Here is a 24,586-nt window from a genome sequence, read left to right on the forward strand (position 1 = left end):
GTTTGATTACAGCAGTTCAAGCACTTGGCCACAAAACTGTGCTTTGACACCTTTGGGTTGGTGGCAAGTTAAGCTGTTGAAGTGTCTCAGAATGAAGGACATTATACAGGACTGTTGTGGTGAACATGGAAAACATGGTTCGAGTCTGACCCAGTGTCACTGCAGGCCAGACAGGAGTCTGTCACACAGAATACAGAGCGGCTCAGGATAATGAATGGCTGATTCTACTAGAGACAGAAAGTAGCTTCTTTTCTCCTCAAATGTAGAAGAATCTTTCAGCCTTCAATCTTTATATATTTCTGAACACCTGAGACTTAAGTGTAGGTCCGAGCACTGAGTCCCTTTCACTGTACTGAGTGAATAATAGGAGTCCACAGCTCATACTAACTGATGTTGCCCAGTTGGTGTAAAAATCAGCTAGTAACAGGTTACAGTTGTTATTGGGGGTAAAGGCTTAATGCTTAAACGTAAATTTATTCAAATAAAAATCAATAAATTCTAAAAATATATACATAAATATACACATGTTTTCTGAGGGTAAATCAGGACGTAGGGGCAGCAGGTTGAAGACCAGCTGAGGACCAGGCTCAAACATCTAACTCCACCTTCATCATCTCATCATGTCTCCACTCATGCTTGGTTTTTAGCCAACTCAGTTTTTAAACGTCTGACATTTTAAAGCCCCCCGCTCTCCGCCTCCACTTCCCTGTGCCTGCCAACACGTCTGACTCGTCCGCCTGCCCTGTGTCTCAGAAGACAAATATTTGTCTGTGATGTCGACAGCAGCAGGCCGCTCAGTTGGTGAGATCATCGGGTCCAATAAGTCCATCGAGAGACGGATGCTCCTCCGCTGCAGGAGTTGATGCAGGTTTGAACTCGGACTGGATATAGGTGAATATAACATGCATACTCAGCAGTTTAAAAAAGTTCTCGGCCTTAGATTCTTTGGATTTACACAGATGAAAATAGTTTGTAATATGGATATATCCATACAGATTAAATGGACAAAATTAATAGATCTTTGAGGAAAAAAGTAAACAAATTTCTGCTAAAAGCAAAAGACATAAATAAGAAAATAAAGTGAAACGGTACAACTAAATGCATGCACCTTTTCTATCACACACCAGTCATACACCATCAGTACAGCTGTCAGGAGCAATTAGGTGCTCAGTATCTTGATCAAGGACACTTTGGAATGCAAACTGGAGAAACCAGGGATTAAACCACCGACATACTGGTTAGTGGACGACCCGCTACCTCCTGAGCCACAATTAGTTCATGTAAAACACTCCTGAAGGTATGAGACTGTGATGTTTGAGTTTTGAAAAAGTTTCTTTGTTGTAAAGTTAATTCATATAAATTAATTTTGTATGGTGTATGTGTGTGTGTGTATGTGTGTGTGTGTGTCTGCTGAGCATGTGAACAGTTTAAATATTCTCAGCGCTGCCTCAGGGAGTTTCTCTGTCCATGAGCTGGTCTCTCTCTTACACACTGCACATACTGTATGTCCAACACGCTGTACTGTGCATATGCATCGGTGCAAGCACATGCACACACACACACACACACACACACACACACACACAAAATCTTGCCCTTCTATCTTACCCTAACTTTAACCATCACAACTAAATTCATAACCCTAAAAGTAAGTGGTACTCACAGAGATATAAGTACCAGTGTACACACACACATTTATGTTCATACATACACACACACACAGACATGCACATATATCCTTGTTAGGACTTTGCATTAATTTCCATTCACTGTACCCTTATGTTAACCCTGACCTTACTACAATTTGTTCACGTACATGCACATGGCACAAACTCTCTGTATGCAGTATGCACATGTCATGCATCTACCACGGCCCTTAGCCCACCATATGTCACAAACACACACACACAGCTGTGTCTCCATTACTTCAGAAGACATTGCATTGACTTATGTTGATTTCCTGGAGATGTACTCTAACCCCAACCACACCTAAACCAAACCTTAGCCTAAACCTTAATCTTAGCTTTAACCTTAAAATGTGTCTTCACCTTAAAATTCAAATGAGACCGTGTAAACAGATTTCGGTCCCCACAACAGTAGTAATACCTGGACCACACATACATGCACTCCATAGTTGTGAGGACACTCATTGGCATAATGCATTCCCCAGTCCCTTACCCTAACCGTACCCTAACCGTACCCTGACCTTACCGTAACCGTGCCCTAACCGTGCCCGGACCCTGACCCTAAAACCAAGTCTTAACCCTGGAACGGCACTTTGAATTGTGAGGACCAGCCAAAGTGTCCTCATAAAGATGGTAATAAACCAAGAAGCCCCCATAACTATAGATAGACATGCGCGCGCACACACACACACACACGCACGCACACACGTGGTGCATGTCTGCTTTAAAGACCCAGAAATCCATGTGCTGGAAGGAGGGGACAGCCAGAGAGAAGGAGTGAGCAGGGTGAGGAGGAGTGAGGAGGGTGAGGAGGGAGGAGTGTGTCTCCACAGCAGAGGGACAGTTCAGCTCCCGGCTCCTCAACGTGGATTTGAACCAAACCGTCCCGCGGAACTTCAGCTTCTCCAAAACCAACGCGCACGGAACCCAGAGGGAAACAAGTGTCCGAACCCCGCTGTGCCCGGATCCCTCCCCCTCTGGTCCCGGGTCATGCGGCTGAAGCTCACCGAGGAGGGCTCTCCTCCGTCGGTCCGCGCGTCGATGGAAACCCGGAGCGGCGTGGAGGGAGAGGAGCGCGCGCACCGGACCCGAGGAGCGGAGGAGCGCACGGAGGAAGAGGAGGATTAGTGAAGATTTTTTTTTTTTTTTTTTAAAGAAAGAAGGGAAACGAGAAAACAACAAACAACCACAGACATGAGTTTACCGACGAACTGTGTGTATCCGCCCCCCTCGGTCCAGGATCGCTTCTTCACGGTGCGGAACGGGAGTATCTGCGGGTCACCGTGCGCCGTCAACCGGCCCATCGACATCGTGCAGAAACGCAGGCGGTAGGCCAGATGTGCTTTCAATCCAGATGTTGCTGTTGCACAATTCGAAACACTCTCCTGTGTCTGTCCTAGTTTTTACAACAAAGTTTCATAAACTCTTCTCTAACAAACACTTATTAAAATAATAAGTCTTACAATTAATACTTTCTTTACCATATTGTTAATTAAAACCCAAGTGTCTGACATTCAACTGCCCTTTGTGTAAACCGTGATGTTCCTTATGAGTTTCATAGTGACCTTGTGTCTATTTCCTCGTGAACTCACAGTACATTTCATGATATTTCATTTAATCTCCTCTAATATCATAACCTGCAGTCATGTGCCTGTACTACTCAGTAGTGAGTTTACATGGAGCTTATTTGATATTATGGTAGTAATATTTCATCAGACAATTTTAAACTCCTGAATCTGGTTGTGAGGTCAGAGAAGAACTTTAAGACACTTTTCACTTTACACACACAGCAGGTGAAATATGGTCGAGAATCCAAGACTGTAACTTTCGAGTTTTACAGATTGAATCTTATCAGGGTTGAATCATTGTAATCCAGGGTGTCAACCTGGTGTCCACAGTCAGTGTCGTCTATGTGCCAGGTTCCTGCCCAGAGCTGCTGCTGGCAGACAGACGAGCTGAGCTCAGACTGGAGTAATGACTCAGTTTAGTGTCTAAGTGCTGTTTTATTAGTTTAATGGTGATTCAGACAAACTGATGTGGTTCTAGAGGAAGATCTGAAGGTGTGTGTGTGTGTGTGTGTGTGTGTGTGTGTGTGTGTGTGTGTGTGTGTGTGTGTGTGTGTGTGTGTGTGTGTGTGTGTGTGTGTGTGTGTGCGTACACCCGATTTGGTGACCTCTTGAGGACCTTTTCCAGCATAAACACTGACCTGTCAGGACCAGTACTCCTCTTCAGGGGGTCCCCATTGTTAAGATTATGGAGTTCGACATGAATTAGTTCATGGTTAAGATGTGTGTGTTTTATTGTGTTTTTATACCATAAAGTATAGTACAATTTGTAGGAAAATACATTCAAATACTGTATTTATTCTCCTAATACTATAATAAATAATAATAAACTCTATTTCTATAGCCCCTTTCAAGAGCGTTCAAAGTTACAAGGTCCTTCACAAAATAAGATGTAAGAGCAAACCATACAAAAGCCAAATCCTACTCTGCAATGCAAGAAATCAAAACAGGTGAAAGAACAACATTAAATCCATTAAATTAACATTAAAAAACAATAAAAGAATGAATATTTTCTTTACTGAGAATACTCACACACCAGACTAAATTTATCAGGTTTATATCGAGGTTTTCTCCACTGACGTTCACACTTCACACTCAAATCTTTTTTGAATGGATTGCTGCTAGTTCTTTGTGGCATTAACAATCTAATCTCCTTTTTTAATCTTGAGCTGATTGTGTTGCGCCTCAGTGCCAAGTGAGGACTCCTGTGATAGAATAACAGGAGACGGGATGATCCGCCACTTCTTACACAGAGCAGACGCTGAGGGTCAGGGCTGGAGACATTTTGTGTGACACCAGAAAAAGAGGATAATTGTTAAATTAAAGTTGTAAAAGTAGAAATATTATTTTTCGAAATGGGGAAAACATCGGCTCTGTTTTGTAATCAAAATATAAAAAATATATATATCATTATTATTTTTCTTATAAATGTTAGAACAACCTGGAACTGATACAGCACACACACACACAAACACACACTCACACACGCACACACAAATCATTCTTAGCAGATGAGTGCACCTCAACGTTTACCGCTGCCCTTGGAGTCACAGACGACTACGAATGAGTAATTCTTGAGGCCTTTCAGAGAGTCACGGAGACGTCAGCCTCACCGGGAGGGGGCGGGGGAGATCAAAGTGTCTCTGTAATGTCAAACCACCAATAAAGAGCCTTCAAAGGGAGATTGCTTAATGAACGCAGAGTCGGTCGTATTTATAGGCCCGATGTCTCAACCACATGTGTGTAATAACGCCGTCCCCAAAAAGCAGCGGAGAAAAAAGAAGAGTGCACACTGTAATCGTCCAAATCCCTTTAACCCCACTAACTGTGCAGCTCCCATTAAATCCTGGATGGAAATATGGTACCGCTCCCATCGTCATCGATTCTCCTCATAAAGTTTCAAGGTTTTACAGTTAGTTTTGGCTCTAACAGCCTCTCGTGCGCATCTGTGCAGATATTTAGCTCCTGCTTTTAGGTTTGCAGCGAGGCAGGAGTTGTCATATCGGGGACCCCTGCACCCGTCTGTTCTGTCAGTAGGGTTGTGCCATGACAAGATATAGTTCATGAGACAACTTTAACTTTAACTGGCCAAAGCTCCAAAGACATTTAGTTTCTGATGATATCAAACTGTGAAAAGGAGCAAATCCCCGCAGTTGAAAAGATGGAACAAGAGCTGCAATGAATAGTCAATTAATTATCCAGTCATTTATTTATAGTTAGTTGGTTATTTATAGTTGATTATTTGAGTTGAGTCAGTGACAGTCTTGTTGAAATGTCTAGCGTATCGGCAGCCTTGTGCTATTTGCTGCTTTTGAAACAACACACTTAGAATATGGTTGGCTTTCTGATTTCTTTGTCTTAAAGCTGTGGATGACATAACATATTATACGCATTTGACATTTTTGGTCAAATGTGTCTCAAATTTGTCTTTTCGTATATATCTTGTCAAATTTTTTCCTGGATTTTCCAGGATTTGAGTGATCCAGAAAAAAATGTGTTTAAAGTGTTTTTGTTGAAAAGTCCCTGAAAGAGAATATGATACCTGATACACGTTTTCTCTTTGTATTAACTCCAGGCTGAGTTTTTCTGCTTTTGATCTGATCCACTGTCAAAGCTGCAGCGAAATTCACTTCTGGTGAAAACTTAAAATTGAACTAACCTAAACACAACCATCAACACACAGCTGCTTCATAATAGAAGTCTATTAATGTTTCTTCACCAATAGGTTTTTAACTGTGAAGAAAACATGGTCATGTTAAAATAAATAGTTTCAGCTGTACGTGAGAACTAGGGTCAGTTGCTGTTGCTCTTAAGCGGCTCGTTCTCTGTCTGCTGCTTTGTGCTCATTGGTTTAGATTTTGAAGAAAAACTCTCTCGTCAGGACACAAACACTCTTACGGCCTGAAACCACAAAAACGCCAAAACGGGGGCTCGCAGCTCATTAAAACTTTCCATGACTGGTTTAAAAGGACTCTCAGCGACTATAAAAGAAATAAAACTGTGGGATAAATTTCTTTCTTTTAAACGAAATATTACTTTAATCAAAACATGGCGAGCGAATGAAGTAAATAAGAAAAGAGTGTTTAGTCAACATTCGCTGTCTGTTTTTTCTGTGGCTCTGCTCAGAAACAAACCTCCATCACTTCAGACCAGTAGCGGAGTTTAGCTGAAGTCTGAGCCACAGATCAGCAGAGTTCTCACGCAGGTGTCCTCTCGCACGCAGCCCGTCCCTCTCGACGGCTCAGAAACCACACCTGACCTTTGGCGGTGTCAGAGCACGTCGGCCAGCCCCGACGGGCCTCAGCCCATGTCAACACACCGCGACATGACGCACAGCTCACTCCACACAAGGTCAAAGGTCACTGCAGGCCGCCAGCATGTTGCCACACAGTGTAAATGAAGGGTCATGTTAGCTGCGACACTGAAGTCGTGTTCACCGTGAAGTGAGTGCTACGAGGATCTGAGTGTGGCCCTCACTGCTGGTGGGATTTTACTCACTCGTACTGATGGAGCCGATGGAGTTTTTTCTCTCTCTCTCTGCTTTACACAGAGCTTTATCTCAGTCATTTGTACCTGTTGGGTTTCGATCAGTGTGGTTGTGCAACTTCATTGATTCAGTGCAGGGACCAGTGTGAAGAGCAGTGCCATAGAAACGGTTAATTCAATAAAGCGGGTTCTTTTCCTCATGTAGTGAAGAGGCTGAGCGATGGAGGGGAGTAGAAATGGAGAATTTCTGACTGAACTTCTCATGCTACAAGATTCTCTGATTGAGTGTGATGGCAGGGAATATCTTTTCTTTATCTCTTTTTATTCCACATTGGTCTTTTCTTTCTTTATTTCCACACCGTTGAATAAAAAATCTGTTTGATCCTGTTAGGCACAGTAGTATGAGGTCATAAGTGTGGCGCTGCAGCAGATGCCCTATGTATATAACATCTGTTGAATTATCCCAATGTTTGATAAATGATAAATCAATTGGAGCTGCAAAAATAACTGAATTAACCGACTATTTGATTGATAGAATATTAACTTGTCTCCAAAAGTCAAATATCTACCAGGAATGATATTTATCGACCAATTTAATTAGTACATATTCAGAAAATGTATATTCATAACCTTCAACCACATCTCACAGGTGATTCTTTAGTTGCCATTTTATGAACGAATCAGAACTGTGGTCATGTGATAACAGGTGATCGTATATATACAGTATAGGGAATTGGCTGGGGGATCGTAATCCCTGTCTCTGTTAACAGATCGTCTCTGGAGTCAGATGTGAACATTCCCACTCTTTCTTTTCCGTGTCGATGACTTTCACCGCTCCCAGGCGAGGCGACGCTGGGATCGGTTTGTTCCCAGACATGATGATGATGTTTCCAGTGCTCGTCCAGTCTCTTGTCCAGGGTCACAGATGTAATGTTCCCCACAGCTGTTGCATGTAACGTCTTAGATCGGACTAGTTTTCCTCCCTTCTCTGCCCATTCAGGATGCTTTGCAACATCTGACACACCCAGCTTTTCTAATTGAGCCAGTAAGCATCATTAAGTGATTCTCAACAGATCTGGACTTTCATGAGAAAGAGCTTTTTGAATCTAGTTGAGGACCAAAACAAGATATTGACGTGATAGTGGCTGTTCGCTGGACTCGATCCCAAATCGCTGCCAAATCACAGTTAACGCCTTAACCCACCGGACCGCAGGACGCCTCCGCTCCGAGTCTCTGGAGCCGCTTTGCTCTGTTCCTACAACAAACACGTCTCAAAAGAAATCCCACTGTGTCCGCAAGCCGAGCCAGCTGGTTTTGGGCTCGTATCTTTTTAGCGTGTTTTATAGCATCCTTTGCATTCTAGTCTCTTATTTTGTGGAAAAGCAAGAGCTGCAGCAAGAGCGGGAGTGTTGGGCCGGGAGTAATTGCAGGCCTGCGCGCTGGTCGATCAGCATTTCGGTGACAGCCATAAAACCACAACTGACGTCAGCAGACAAGTGGGACTGTGTTTGTGGGACTGTGTGTGTAGCTGTGTTGAATATCCCTGCTAGAATAGGGGACTGAATGTTATCCTGACATCTATGTGAATCCAGGAATGATGTTCAGCTCAGCGACAGATGAACTCTCAACAAAGCAGCTCTGTGCCGGTGTTTTCCTGCAGGATTAGACAATAGCACGGTTGACGGTGTTTTCCTGCAGGATTAGACAATAGCACGGTTGACGGACTTATCTGAGCGAGTGAAGACACAAGGCGTCTCCATGCAGCCTGGACGTGCACAGTCGGTCACAGGTGTTCACCTACGTAGACTTCAGGGCTCCGCCCACGCAGCGGGATGCCAGGTAGGGGAACGCTGGGAGCTGGAGAGGACTTTCAACCACTTCGGTTTGTTTTAGAGATTCCAGAGACATGACAGGATGGTGTGTCTGTGCGTCAGAGCCTCAAAGATACTGTTAGTTTATGCAGAGACATCATTGACTATATAAATATATATATACATATACAAATATATACAATATTGATGTAGATAAAAACTCTGACTCAGGTTCATGTTAAACTAAGTTTTAATAGAATAAACAAAACAATTTCAAGTATTTGCAGTTCTTATCTCTGATTACCCAGGATACCTGATATTGTCTAGTTTGTTCTACTCATAAAACTATGTCTATTATAATGGTTTTATTCATGCTTAAACAATATGTTTGCATACAAAATTATATTTGTAAACTGATCCAGCTTTTCTCCTCTGCTACATACTCAGACATCTCACCTCAGGCTCAGGGTACTGATCCAACACAAGCACTTGTTTTTTTCCCATTTGTGCAAATGTATTTGTGTGCATCACTGTGTGAAACTGGAAACAGAACTGGTGGAAGGATGAGGTGTGGCTCAGGGAGGAACTTGTTAAAGTTTGGTGTGGATCTGGATCTGGGGTTGGTTCCAGATTTTATTTTAAACTTTCTTAAAAAATTGTGAGATATAATGTTTTTTGACATTTTTCACAGTTTTCCCCCAAAATAGTTCCATGGACCTTGAAGAAAAAACCAGGCACATTCAGGGGACTGATATTTATGATTGTTGGGGATTTGGTGCAGCTTGAATGAATTTAAAGGGAATGTTGGGCCTTAGGAGAGATAGTTTATAAAAAGTAGCTTTAACTAACTAACTCAACTAAACCACAGTAACTTGTAATATTACTTACTATTGTTCATGATGAGAAGCATCCAGGGCTTAACATGACGTCAGTGAAAACAGGCAGAGAAAGACTCAATGAAAACACTCATCCCTGTTGTCTTGTCTTGTCTTGTCGTGTCCCGCTGATGGCTGATGTGATTGGCCGCTCCCGGGTTGCCCTCTCCTAATTAAAGGAGGAAGTGGCACACTCTTGCCTCGCCACTGGACTCAATCACTGTATACCGAAAGGCGCCAATTAGTGCCATATGAACATGATTAGAGGAACACTCGGCACGGCTTGTTGCTGGGCAAAGACGGTGTGTTTGTGTGTGTGGTGTGTGTGTGTGTGTGTGTGTGTGTCCTGAACCAGCCTGTCCATCAGTGTGATGTAGGTTTGTTCGATTTTCAGGTCGATGCTGGAGCCAAATCTAGATCTCTACCGCTGAGGCTGTAATCATACATTGCCGGTGTGTGTGTACTTGTACTAATACCTTTGTGAGGACCAGTTAAAGCATACACCAGTTAAAGCATACACTTGAGGACCAGTTAAAGCATACACACATTTTTGGAAAGTGAGGACATTTATGGAAAGCGAGGACGTTTTGACCGGTCTTCACTTCTTCAATGGGCTGTTTAAGGGTTAAGACTGGTTGAGGTTAGGGTAAGGGGCTAGGGGATGCATTATGTCAACGAGTGTCCTTACTAAGATAGAAGTACAAACGTGTGTGTGTGTGTGTGTGTGTGTGTGTGTGTGTGTGTATGTGTGTGTGTGGTTCTGGTGGTTCTGCCCCGGTGTGTTACCCCCTCTAAACAGCTTTTAATGATGTTAATGCCGATCAGCCACAGTATGGATTTCTTCCCCGGCTGGTCGGAGAGAGCTAATCACTGCTTATAGACTCCGCGATCAATACCCGTCCAGAGAGGGAATCAACCTCTGAGCCGCCCTGGACTCCAACAAATTTAACCACTTCACCACTGCTCCGGTCACATTCATATTTAAAGGGCCAGTCGGCTATAAAAGCCGCTGTTGTGTTGCAGAGGCCGGCCTTTCTTTAACTGTAGCTCCACGGTTCAAACACCAGAGACGACTGTCCTGCCAAAATATCTGTCACCAGACAATGATTCACTGCCAGTTCTGGACAATATCCAAACTCACAAGACAAGAGAAAGATCATTTTCTAAGTAGAGACCACACCGGCAGTAACGTCCATCAACACGCTGATGCTCTGACCCATGAGTACATTATTATACGAGTACCTCTAGTACTCATGGGTCAGATCACACCCATTGTAGAACTCACCCTTCATTTTGATCCCAGGTATCTGTAAAGGTCCATTACTGTATTTTGCACAAAGGTATGAGTGAAACTATAACCTCCTATAGTTGGAGGTAATCATGCAGCAGAAGAACAATGAAAATACATAGTTTCAAATACTACAATGCACAAGGTTGCCACTATATTGTGACACTATTGTTGAGACAAAATCTTTCCATAAATACCAAACTACTGAAAAACCACAGGCATCAACCCAAAACTATGGCAACATAAAAATATAATAATGTGTAAAAACATAGTATATCGTTAAGCAATAGGTTTTGAATGAAATACTTAATTTTGGGCTCCTGATCAAACAACACACCAATGACCAAAATATTATAATATCGATCATCAGAGTTGCACATCTGCAGTTCTTGTACTTCTCTTTCTTTTCTTTTCTCTCTACTGTCAGCAGTCAGCGCGGAGACCTGCTGCTTTCAAAGGCCAGAGTCTCTTCCTGTGCCTGTAGGTCAAAGGTCACACCGAAAAATAATAAACACGGCAGCTGGTTCGACTCGTTGCAACCTTCTCCTCCCCTTGGTTATATTTAGAGAGACATGAGCTGCTCTGAGATCAGATGTTGATGTTGGACGTGGAGCGTTTGCTGTTTGGACAGAGATCCTCAGTGGCTGCAGGTCAGGTGAATGGAAAGAGCAACTGTGTCTCCATGGAGGCGTGGCCTTCGGGGTTTCTGCTGTATAGTGTGGAAATGGTTTTCTGTTTAGGTGATACACGTCAGTGATTCGATCAAATGCAAACAATGTGTAAAGGGATTTTTAACAATGTTTGCACATTTAGAAATGTCCGACTTGTTTCCGTTTTGTACAGTGACATAAAACTGCAAATTAACTAGTGCTGCTTCAAGAGTGATGCGCCAATTTACCCGACAGAGATATTAGATGAAATGTATCTCCCACATGATTCTGCAATGAGTTCTGTGAAGGAAGTGAGGGGGAGAAAACTTTTACCGATGCAAGTGAAGTCGGTAATTTAGTGCAAATGAAACATATTTCCTTGTTGTGTTGGGACGGAGACTCTTTGTGGTTTTCATGACAAACAATCAGCTTTTATCTTGTCGTGACCCTGGTGCACATTTCTCTTGGGAACTCTCATCTGTAATGGATCGTCAGTAACATTATCTAAAGAATGGTGCGTCTTGGAGCTGCTTGGTGATGCACTTGTTTTGCGTCGTCATCTCAAAGCAAAAGAGTTGAGGGTGCAAACCCATCGGGTGGCTGGGGCCATTATCTGTGGTTTGCATGTTGTCGTTGTGCATGCGTGGCCTTTTAACCACAGTCCAAGTACATGCATACATGCAACCATAGAAAGACACACACACACACACAGTCACACACAGTGAAAGGAAAGGGAGTGGGGGTGTTTTTCTGGAGCTTTCAGATCAAATGTACAATAGAGTTGAGGTGTAAAACAAACAAACTCTCTTTACTCCCTGAAGTCTCTCAGTCAAACACACACACACACACACATTTTCGCAAAGCGTCCCCTGGCCTGTTTTGTCCTCTCCTCCTCACCTCTCGCCTCCTTCCTGGTGTGATGTTTGAGGCCCCTCGGCTAATTCCCACGCTACGAGGAAAGAAAACAGGAGGGAGCATGCGTGTATATGTGTGTGGGTTGACCTCTGACCCCCGGGCCTGTGTCATCCCCCATCAAATAACATCTGGCCTTGATGATTGTTTTCTGTATCACTCTCACATACGTAACAAAAAAAATCCTCAAATCCCTCGGCCCTGGTTCCCATGAGCACATCGCAAACATGCACCCACGAACAGCAACTGGGAAATGGTCGTATTGGCATTTCCCAGTCCGAGGCTTTTTACTACTTGTGCAGAAATGGCTTTAAAACGATGATATGAGGTCCTGTACATATTGTTCTTACTTCAATGAAGAGCATTTGCGCTGTAACACAGTTTCTGTAGCTGAAAACCTTCGATGCTGTGTCTGTTCATCTCTTAGTAGCATTTTAACATGACGTGAAGAGTCTGATAAAAACAGATAAGTATTCAAATGCTGGTGAAAACAATCACGTCAGCAGTGATTGTGATACATTTGCTTATTTTTACTGACCGACTTGATTAGATATCAAATTTACTTTGAAGGATCTTTTAGCCTTTTGCTTGAAAAATATATGGTTATTAATGTTGACTATTGATTTTCTATCAGTTTACTGATCAAGTAATCGTCTAATTCTCCGTAAACTGTAAAAACCAGTTCACCGATCTTCCTGCAAATTGAGATCCACAAACACTGATCCTGAGCGATGATGAAATGGACACTTTGCTAATCACCACTTTGAAATCGCTCTTAGCTTTTTTTTTGGACTCAAGAGGAAAAGGATTCCTCCTCCTCCTCAGTTTGGTTTTCGAGGCGCAAACCAAACATCCTGCGAACAAAAGCTGGAGGTTGGGACGTGGGTGTTAAGGGATGTGTGTGTGAGAAAAGTTTAGTAAAGCGGTTAAAGAGAGAAAAGGGAGCCGTCATTTACGTCAGAGAAGCGGAGAACAATGCTGCAGGCGGGAGACGGACCAAGGTCGACTTGTTATGTACGCTGCAACTGAACAAGATGTCAGCCTGTCTGTCTGAAGGCAGAACGCCTGTCTTACCAATGCAGTGGAGGAACATGGAGAGCCAGGTCTAGAGGCCGGATACTGTTTGTATTACTTACAGAAAGAATCGTGTAGTATTTGATGTTGTAGATTAGTTGTAAAAGTCCGATCTCCTGCAGTTTTTAATGTCTCTTAATGTTTCATAGGAATTTTCTAACCTGATGAGGTTAAACACAGAAAACCTGAAAATACTCAGACGTATTTCGAGTTTTCCATGAAAATTTGATCTTCAATCTGGGAATTCCTCGTCTTGTGTCGCTTCCACAGACAGCAGACGTATATGTGCTACAGCCTCAGGAGGTGTAAATGTGGACGGTGAAATGTTGTACTTATCATCTTAATCTCCTCTGACATTTTTAAATATCCTTCACATGTGTTTTACAGCATGAGTTCTCGCTCCTTCCTGCAGCAGAAACCTAATATCCCCTGAAGGAGCCGTGTTGCTAACCCCCGTCCACTGTGAAGTACAATATCCCTGCAATATACCAGCAATGAAAGGAAACATAAACCACAGAATGCTGGAAGTTTTTCCAAAAACGCTTCTTTGAAAACGTTTAGTTTGCAGATTATTTCACATATTCATCGTATCAGGTGCTTTACAGCCCGAATAAGGCATAAACAAAAATTAGAAGCAACTAATCAGAAAGGATAAATCATACAGGGTGACTCAGAAATATGAGGGGGGGGGGGATTGTAATTTAAACAGAATTTATATTATTATAATTAGCATACAAACAAACTTTCAGACGACATCTTGGTTATGAAATTCACACATTACTTTAATTACCACGCTGCAGAACAGACACACTAAGTGACAGGTGATGCAGTACCATCTCTTCCTCAGTAGTGGGAGCTCTCCTCCTGTCTGAAGCCTGAGCAGCTTGAATGAATCACAGCGGCTGAAAAGCTCAATGGTGAATTTGAGTTTGTGAATGTAACACGGTGTGAATCAGTAAAAAACTATAATAACCACAATAAGACCGCATGGTAGCCTCTGATGCAGTTCATGTTGATGTTTTACGATTCTCTCACTCTTCTTTCTCTATTCATCCATTCACCTTCACTTCAGTGCAAATCTGATGTATCGAGTTGATTGAATATCGGTATCGTCCAGTCAGTGTTGTCCAGCTGTGACGTGACGCTGACATATAAATAAAGACTGTTCGTATTTTTGTAGATGTTCATATGTTTTTCATTTAAATCTGGTAACGGATGAACAGATCAACATTTATGTCACAGTTCTCACGAGTCTGTGTCCCATTATGGTCTTTTTTTTTTATACAGTATTTCCCCAATGGTGGGAAGAAAATCTGAGGGCAACTGAGAAAAGGGAGGTTACATTTTTCCAGGGGAATAAAAATTGACCAAGAAACTGCCTGACAAACTCCTGGTCTGTTAAATCTAAACCAGATCATATCCGCTGCTCCCACTGTGATACGCAACATGTGTTTTGCTCTAAGGCTGCGACTCAGTTCCAGCGGAGACCACCTGACCGTTACATCGTGGTCATGTTGAAGTGTCCTTGAACACCCTACCTGCTCGCCCAGAGTAAAGGATAACACGGAAATATAGAGCCATAAGAACAAAGGGAAAATCGTGCCGCCCTGTACTTCAACCTACCATATATATATTTATTTAAATTCATCATATATGTGAGATTCATGAGAAGGGGGAGAAATCATCTGCATCCCACCAGGGATGGGGGCATCTGCGTAAGCTCTGTCATAAGTCTCCTAGTTCCCCCCTTAACTGGCTTCAGGGTCTATTTTTAGCTTCTGACGTCACTGGTCTCCTCTGATGGAGCCTCTGCCGCCGACTACACTGGGCCGAGGGAGGGGGAGGACGGGGTTGGGTGAGGTGTGGTGGTGGTGATGAGGAGTGGGGGTGTCATCGCTGAGGTAAGCCCTGCCGCAGCCCCGCCCTCTGCTGCCCCGCCACGCCAATCAGGTGCAGGGTGCAGAGGCACATCACGGTGCTGGATACAGCCTTCCTCATCACCCTCTCCTCCTCCTCCTCCTCCTCCTCCTCCTCCTCCTCCTCCCCGCCTCTGTCTCCTTCTCAGCTCCTGTGAATTGGGTCTGTTTCATTCAGCATCGATTGCATAATAGCCATCTTTCATTTATCAGGCGCTGCTATTGCTGGAGTGCCGGAGACAGGCCGGGCTAAAAATAGACACAGGGGCACAACCTTGCTCCGCTGCTGCTCTGGTTTCTGTTGTTATTGAGGAGAGTAGGGGGGTGGGGGGGTGGGACATGGCTGACAATAGACCTAATTGATAAAAATAGATATTCACATGAACAGTCACTTACTGTATAATGGAATGGTGCAGAAGGGCAACAAAGAGGTGAATGGTTGTCACGTGCAGGTTTGCTGGTGTTTTTACGCAGAAGTCTTGTCCTGTCTTGTCTTAGGGGAATAAACTGTTACTGGTTTCCAGGTATATTGTGGTAATACTCCTGATGGTTAGTTGTACAGTTTCATGAGCTAGATTATATTTTGGCCAGACTCTCAGACAGATAATGTGTCATTTCCAGGATTATTCTCTACTAGACTACTTTACCTCATCTTCAGTCAGGTGCAAGTAAAAGCATTTCTGGGACTTTGATTTTCCTTCGTATCTGTCATTCTCTACTAAAATCTTAAATTTCAGTATATATGATCCTGAGAAGGTCTTATAAAGTCTTAAATCGTACTTTTGGATTCTCTTATTGATGAGCTTTAACTCTCCGCTACGCTCAGCTGTGTGCTCGGCCCAAACTCAAAGCCCAGTTCATCTTTCTCTGTTTTGGCTCTTTTGCTTTTTCAGGGTGTCAAGACATATGGCAAAAAAAAAACACTTGGGTTCAAAGGAAATTTGGGGTAAAAAGTGGAATTTGTTGAATGAATGTTGGCAACGCTGAACCCTGCAATTCAGAGGCTGCAGACTGACCTCATCCTGGCTGGAAGCATTTCAACAGGATAAAACCGGAGCCAAGTCTGACTGCGATACTGTTCGACTGCATCCAGCTGGAGACCAGGCAGGGTTTAAAAAAAAAAAAGCAGGGGCTTTTATTTTGATCATGACGTTGGATTCAAACGCTGAAGCTTCCTGTGATTTACATGGAGGGAAGTTGTTCAGTAGCAAGTGGAGCCTTTCACTGTGTGATGTAGTGGTGGGTGGGGATGGGGGTGGGGGGGTGGAAGCAGCTCCACTGACGTAACATGCATGAGGTCAGTGTTGCCGTCATACCAAAGATAGTTGGTGTTAGGTTTGTGAAAAGTGAGTAATCATTAGTTCATGTGTTTAAAAAGGTTCATGTGTTCGAAGAGATGCTCAAAGTGGAACATTTGAATCACACCTTTCCAACTTGTTACCAAATAGAAGTTACCTTTTATAATTCTTGATGTTACTTTGAATACTTTCATTCATGTTTCCCTTCATCATATTTGTTTTCTTGAGACTGTTGTTGAAGTACTTTGGGATATTCAGACTGTTGACATAGAGACTTATACATTTAAATTTGTACTAGCGATTAGTGTCCTCAACTAAGTCATTAATGAAAAGGTATCTAATACTACTTGTTTTTCCCGTGCTGTCCTTTTAATTTGTGAAATATGGCTTATTTTATCCATCTTATAGACTGAAACAGTGACAGTAGTATTTATGTATGTCTTCTTCTCTCTGTCTGTAGTTTTGACGTGGAGAATGGCCTCTCGGTGGGTCGCAGTCCTCTGGACTCTCAGACGAGCCCGAGTTCTGGTCTGGTACTTCAGGCCAACTTCCCCCACAGTCAGCGTCGCGAGTCCTTCCTCTACCGCTCCGACTCCGACTTCGACCTTTCGCCCAAAAATATGTCCCGCAACTCATCCACCGCCAGCGACCTGTGAGTATTTCAGAGACACTGACTTTTTCATTTCATAACAACATTTTATAACAACAACACCAACCAGGCTGGAGCATCGACTTGTAAAATGCTGCATTTTATACTCTGAGGTTTCTGGATGGGATTTATAGGTAAATGTGTTGGTTTCCTTCTCACCACAAAACACAAACAAACTTACTGTTAACAACAGATGATGATAACCTGATTATTGAATGTGTTTCTATAACTCTGTATTTTAACTTCTTGTTTTAAACTGGTAAAGCACTTTGTAACTTTCCAAATAAAGTGCTTTCCTAATAAAATTATATTTTTATATATTATATACTATATATTTATAACTGTCTGTTGTAATATTCAAAATTACTATTAAACTATTGTCACAGTTGCTGTAGAAAATATATATTATCACGATTATTATTATTACTATACTATATTATTATTCGTAATCTTTTTTTTTCCAGTTCGAAATTTAATATCTTTCGTTTACAATAGATTTTATATGTAATCGATTCTCATAAGTACGTTTTTTTTGTCTTTGTATTTATGTAAACCCCCCCTGGTCATGTTTACACTTTCTCATGACATCTGGCTTTAAAGAGGCTTTTGGTAGCAGAGCTGCTTTGTCAGCGTAAACAACGTAGCATTCAAAATTAGCTGGGACGCCCAACGAAAGCCGAAACTACATCCTCAGCTCAGAGCAGGTTTTTCTCTCCGGTCCGTGTGTGACGACGTGCAGCTAAAGATTTCTCTGTGCAGCTAGCAGCCTCTTTGAAGCCAGAGTGTAGATGGGGCCTCCGCCACCAATAGCTGTTGCTCCTTTGTTTTGAAGGGAGGAGGGATTGAAGCATTGGGAAGTCAATTGGCTACCTCGGTGAGACAAAGTGTGGAGACTGCTGTGACGCTCTGTCTTTCTCTTTGCACGGTGCCATGTTGTTACGAGTCAAACCCACCACTTCACCCACAACCCCCCACCTTTTCCTGAACGCACCCTTGAGAACGTAACTTGGGACGCTCGACTCCAGAGCCAGCATCCCTGCAAACAGTCCCAGCAACAGTCATAAATCTAGTCAGTCGATGTTATAGTTATTGGACCCTGTACTTTTCACTGGCAGCATGGATTTACCCTGAAGTCTGAATTGTTATGAGGTGCATGTCGTGACCCTAAATCTTCCAGAGAGCTGTACCTCTCCAGCAGTTTCCCAGCACCCCATGCATGAACGCTGCCCCCCCTCCCCCCACACCCCCACCTGTACACAGTTAAAGTTATAACAATTTATTTCTTGGAGGCTTCATGCAAGAGAAAAATTAGGGGATTTTTGACACTCGCAGAAAATATTGGTCTGACATTGGGTTGTTAAGTTGTCATACTTAACTTAATAGCAAATATTTGCTACGTCTGGCTACTCTGCCAACTTCTACATCATTAAACTATATATCATCTGCTACATTCACTCCAGTTTTCTGTAAACTATTCCCAGTGGTTTTATATGGTGACTTGAGAACCAAAACCAAAACTCTGAGCTAAATTATATTTTCACATGGTAAGTTACAACTTTTTTACCTTTTATCTTATCTACTAGACTTTAGTCGTATTTAAATTTGAAATGTGGCAGTAGATCTATGGCTCTTCCCCTCTGAGGTGTAACTCTAACCTGCATCTCTGCCTCCAAGAAATAGTTGTGTGACTAAAGTTATCTCCTTTCCCTATATCCACTGTATTTGAGACCAACCAATCTAATATTCCCATACAGTCCTCATTGAGATCCTGATGACAACAGGTATTTGTTGTCATTATTTGTGTGTTTGTGTTTTGATGTTCTGGAATCACATGGTATCTTCTGAACCCTGTCACATGACTTTTTCACTAGATCTCTGTCTGTGTGTGTCTGTGGCTCTTACAGGCACGGAGAAGACATGATAGTGACTCCATTTGCTCAGGTCAGTAGTATTTACACATGTACCTCAACACAATGCTGGTTCTGTGAGACCAGGAGTTATGTGAGATGTTGTAGCCTCGGGCAGCATCAAGCACTCGTGGTTTCCAGGGACATTATAATGTTCCATTCTAACTAATAATGTCTAATTGTTGGTGTGGGTCTGTCCAGACAATCCACACGACTCCTCACTGGCCCTTACTCACCGGTTTGAAACATAAGAAGTGGTTCATTTTTCACAGAAAACACCCACGCACACTCTCTTTGTACTGAACAGCTTGTACTGACTCTTTACTCGTCACTAATGTTGGCCCATGACGAAAATCATTGTGCATTTTGTATTTCCAATCTGATCCAGCCTGTACTTTACCATGTTTCATTTACCTCCCTGCAGTTTGATATTTAACTAATTTACCTAAACATTCGTGTTTTTGGGAAGCGCAAATAGTTTGGTACACAGCAGCAAGATTTGGTGTAGTTGGTCATATGATCAGGCTAATTATGGGATGTTGTGGGTTTTCTGTGAATCTTTATCATAAACCGATCTTTCAATTACCCCAACTTATTTTATTTTATTACGTTACATTACATTACATTAAAAAAGCCTTAAAAAGTCTTTAAAAGTTCCAATAATAACCCAACCGAAGTGTTGTATATTGTGTATTTACATGCACGTCTCAGGAAAGCTACACTTCATTATTTACTGACTGATTCCAGCCAAGTGTTGGTGCCTCTTGTCAAAGCAAATCTCAAAATGAGCTTGATAGAAACTCGGTTGTGTTTCTAAAGGTGGGGGGGGAATATATCTTATATCTCGACGGACCATGTCTCATGTGTCTCTAAACCCAGACTGCGTCTTACAACCGACTGTTTTTCTCCTCTAGGTTCTCGCCAGTCTGCGAACAGTGCGAAGTAACTTTGCGGCTCTGACACATCTGCAAGATCGTGTGGCAAACAAGTAAGAGCCAGTAAACAGAGTGGATGACTAACTGGTTGTTTTCTTGTTATTTTGCTAAAGCCTCATCTGTTCCCTGTTCCAGGCGGCCATCAAGCAGCAACCAGCCGTCCATGTGTAAACCATGTCTCGCAGGTCAGTGTTTACAGTACTATATGGGGGTCTGCATCTGCTCAAAGCTTTTACAACCAGTCTCAGTGTGTAGCTGTACAGTGGCACGTCTTTTATGGAAGACTAGTTACCATTTAATTAGGCATTAGATATTTTACATGCGGGTCCGACTGGGCGGATATTAGACTGAAATAAAAAATCTGAGCTTTAGTTTATCAAGTATAAACAATGTGATGCAGTTTGTTTTATTATAGTCTTCAAAAAATGTGTGTAACATGACTAGATTACACAAATCGGTATATTTTAGTGTTTTCATCAGCAAAGTGTTTTATTAAAAAAAAGGTTCTCCAGTTCTAAGTTCGAACCGAACACTTGACATCGCAAAAAAGTCCAAATATATTCAATTTAACGCCTCACTGAAAAAGTCCAATTTAGAGTTCATTTTTAATGTTCTCCCTCATTATGTGAAGCTGCAAACTGTATTTTGAGTCGTGTTCAAGGTAGTAGTTATAAGTTGAGGGTTATGAAGGCTTGTGTTAGCCCCTGAACTGTGTTTGTGTGACCCCTGACCTTTCAGAGGAGCCTTACCAGAAGCTGGCAGTGGAGACACTGGAGGAGCTGGACTGGTGTTTGGACCAACTGGAGACGCTGCAGACGAGAGACTCTGTCAGCGAGATGGCCTCCAACAAGGTGAGGATTCATTTCGTACACACTCTGGAGTCCGCAGCAGGAACATAAGTGCCACCTGTTGTTAATCTCCACGTTACTGGGTCCTCACCAGTTAAAGCACATTAATTGTGTGTGTTTACTGAGAGTTTCAGCCGGTTGATGTGAGTTTCAGGGCAGCAGGGGAGCATGAATGTGCTCATGCCCTCAAAGTATGTAAGATATGCAGACGACATTCTACTACTACTGTCCCTGCTGCCAGATGACCCCTATGGACAGTTTGAGATGCCCATGTGGATGATGGAAATCTATTTTCAACTAAACTTCTCTAAGACTGAACTCCTATCCCGGAGCCATTAGTCGTCCCCGCCCGTAAATCTCTTCATCCGGGTTTCAACTTAAAAATGGTCTCTTGATCTCTCCTGGGGGCCATGTTTGATCACTCGTTATTAGCTGTGTCTCAATTCACGGGCTGCATCCATCGGGGGACCTGGTCTACGCGGCTGCATCCTTCTTCGTAGACGGCGTCGGCCGAGCCAAACTGAGACGGTGTGGTCTTAGTACTGCATCACCAGCTTGTCCCGCCCTTACAGTCGTCGCCTAGCAACAGAGCTTCGAATGGAAACGTTCTTCAGTTGATAAAAAACATTGAAAGGATGTTTTTTTCAACATGCTAGCTGTTTGGTTGAGTACTTACATTTAAAAAAAAAATCTTTTGACGTTTTTTTGCCTCATTTGCCACCAACAGTACCTCTATGAAAAATAGTTTGTCACAGAAATGCAATGAATCATGGGATATGTTGCGCAGGGAAGGATCCACCTGGTGGAGCCTCGGTTTGCTCGCTGGTGAAAAGACGCATTTGTAGAACGCAACGTCTTACCTGACTCAGTGTTCTTCCCAACTCGTGACACAGACCATTATTTGAATAGCCATGTACTGCATAACCCTTCTGGCAGACCTCCCTTCAAGCCCAGTAAAACCCTTACAGGTCTGCAATCAGCCTAAAACTGACCATGGCTGCCCAAATCAAACTCAAATCACTCAGTCTCATCCACAGAGCGACTTCTGGGTCTGCACCCATCTTCTTTAATTCAATTCTATCAGCTTAAGCTCCATCTCGTCCACTCTGTTCCTCCAAGGAATGTTGTCTGGCATTGCCGTCACTGCACACAGTAAAATCTACATTTTCAAACTAAAACAATCTCCGTCCACATCAGCATTTTGGCTCCAGGGTCAGCGACGCTTGTAATCGATTATCCATCTTGCGTTCTACACTTGTAGCCCCGGCTAATGCCAGTTGTTTTCTTCTGGATGCGGGGGGGGGTCCTGTGGTAGCAGCCTACAATCCAATCTAAACCAGGCGTAAGAGACAAGCATCATTTCATACCACATCCAGCTGCAGTGTGATCATGGCCGTTAAGGTTTTTTTTTTTTATTCATGAATGGCGTCGCCCTCCGCTGAAAGAATTAATCAGCATCTCCTCCCCACTTCACTCCTTCCTGCCTCCCCTCGCCGTCGTCGGGCTGCTACTCTCAAACCTCCTCCATCTCGCGGTCAGCCAATCGGATCCCTCTCCTCCACCCAGCCCCTGGAGCCGGGCGAATCTGATTGGACAGAGAGAGCGGCAACAGTGTGTGGGGCGGGGGAGTAGGAGTAGGAGGAGGAGAAGGGGGAGGGGGGGTTCCTCGCAGCCTCTCCCTCCCTCTTTATGTTTCTCACTGACAGCGTGTGACAGGAGCTGGACGAGCGTCTGCAGTCACACCCTCTCCTCCCCCGATGAGAGACCACATTCCCAGCCTCACCCTGCCCCCCCACCCCCATCCCTCCTACCCCCCCACCCTGCAGCCCCCCCTGTCACCTACAGGACAGCACAGGGGAACTGTGGGAACTTTTTCTATTTCCAAGAGGTCTTCTGCTCCTGTTCAGACCGTCCCTGCCGAGTGTGGAGCAGGACTGAATGAGCAGATTTCAGCCTGACACTGAGCCAGCAAACTGGTCCGCTTGAGGGTTTTTAATTTATTTTTGGGGGGGATTCTACCGACCTCTAACATCAACATGCGGGGGTTGACATGCCTGCATCATCGGCGCTCTGGGTTCGCCTGTGCTGGAGACTCAGACAGGTGAGCGACATGGAGCTCCGCTGGCTTGCCTTGTTTACACTGGGATCTATTGATCGGCGGTGCAGTCTTTGCAGGGGGCTGAATGCTGAGTGAGCCCGCCTGTTGGATCTGACTCAGGACTCAGAGCGGAACGCTGGAAATGTGTGTGTTTGTGTCTGCACGTGAGTGTGTGTGTGTGTGTGTGTGTGTGTGTGTGTGTGTGTGTGTGTGTGTGTGTGTGTGTGTGTGTGTGAGAAAGGAAAGTCATGCATGTTAATAGTGTTTATTGGCTGTGTTTATAGAAGCAGTAATATGTCGTGTGTCTTTTGTAAACATGCTGTGTGTGTGTGTGTGTGTGTGTGTGTGTGTGTGTGTGTGTGTGTGTGTGTGTGTGTGTGTGTGTTCAGGTATTGCTCATGTTGTGGGGACCTAAATGTTTTTACACAGTCACATTATAGGGACGGGAACAAATACAAAGTGTAATGTCCCCTGACGACTTAGCCACACAAGACACATTGTGTGTGTGTGTGTGTGTGTGTGAATTGAAGGGGCAGAAAAGGGAAAGCATGGCAGTGCACAGTTGTGGCAAGAATCTACAGGAGCAGAAAATCTGAGAATTTTAGTTATAGCTATACAGGATTATATTTCATGTGTGTGTGTGTGTGTGTGTGTGTGTGTGTGTGTGTCTATGAGGAACTACTGCAGCATCACTCTCTCTCCCCAAATCCCCCTCCTCCGTCATCCACCACGTGCCAGAGCTGTTACATAATCAGTGTGGAAGCTGCTGCTGTGATAAAACTCAGGAGGGAAACACTGAACACTTTTGTTTTGTTTTAAGTTTTTTTTTTGGACATGAATGTTACGCTGGTGTTTTTAGCAGCAACAGTGCAAATGAACCGAAACAACACAGTTCCTAGAGCTTTTCTTCTCGTATATTAGAAATCAAAACACGTAAAGATGAAGAAAACAACACCTTGAATTGAAAGCGTTTCAGATTAGGTAAATGTGAATCCTAGGATATAAAGACAGAATTAAATGTGCTGTTACTTGAAATGACACCATATCTGTGAGCATAAGTCCATGATGGGCTCCCAAATTTGAAACCTCTGCAAAGACGATAGAGCATCTTGTGTCGTGTCTCTGTAAAAAAAAAAAAAAGATTAAGAATGTAAATTCAAAATAAAGAAAGTTATTCATGGGTGGATGTCGTCTTTTAGTTGAATGCAGAACCACAATGCACATCGTCTCCACCATTATCTTGTGTGTTCACAGGTATATCAAGGTATCACTATTCATTTCACTGCTACACATACACCTTGTCAATGTGTGTGTGTGTTAACGTGTTTATTCACCTGTATTTGGTTTTGTGTCCACACAGTTTAAGAGGATGCTGAACCGTGAGCTGACGCAGCTTTCAGAGACAAGCCGCTCAGGGAATCAGGTGTCAGAGTTCATCGCGAGCACTTTCCTAGGTGAGTTTTAACACCCGACATAAACAGGTGAACGAATGTGAAAGGGAATAGGCTGTTGCTCATCATTTCATCATTTAAATGAAATATATTGGTAAACCCAACCCTCCGTCATCTGAGTTCTAATATTAAGCTTTT

General features: G+C 43.2%; 1 protein-coding gene across 7 annotated transcripts in view; it reads left to right on the top strand.

Moving 5' to 3' along the window:
* LOC118120692 (cAMP-specific 3',5'-cyclic phosphodiesterase 4D) overlaps positions 1–24,586 on the top strand; it is an 89,393-nt gene that overhangs the window by 53,532 nt on the left and 11,275 nt on the right. For 3 of the 7 annotated variants that reach the window (XM_035175870.2, XM_035175867.2, XM_047342815.1), the window contains 7 exons: positions 17,021–17,212; positions 18,042–18,083; positions 19,114–19,150; positions 20,031–20,104; positions 20,187–20,236; positions 20,790–20,902; positions 24,358–24,451. In XM_035175870.2, the coding sequence (XP_035031761.1) occupies positions 17,021–17,212; positions 18,042–18,083; positions 19,114–19,150; positions 20,031–20,104; positions 20,187–20,236; positions 20,790–20,902; positions 24,358–24,451 (602 nt within the window). Of the gene's footprint in view, positions 1–2,174; positions 3,014–17,020; positions 17,213–18,041; positions 18,084–19,080; positions 19,151–20,030; positions 20,105–20,186; positions 20,237–20,789; positions 20,903–24,357; positions 24,452–24,586 lie in introns of those variants that run through there. The other 4 variants (XM_047342814.1, XM_035175871.2, XM_035175873.2 and 1 more) reach the window with 3 other exon arrangements.

This window comes from Hippoglossus stenolepis, chromosome 14 (assembly GCF_022539355.2).
Source record: "Hippoglossus stenolepis isolate QCI-W04-F060 chromosome 14, HSTE1.2, whole genome shotgun sequence".
NCBI classification, from domain to species: domain Eukaryota; kingdom Metazoa; phylum Chordata; class Actinopteri; order Pleuronectiformes; family Pleuronectidae; genus Hippoglossus; species Hippoglossus stenolepis.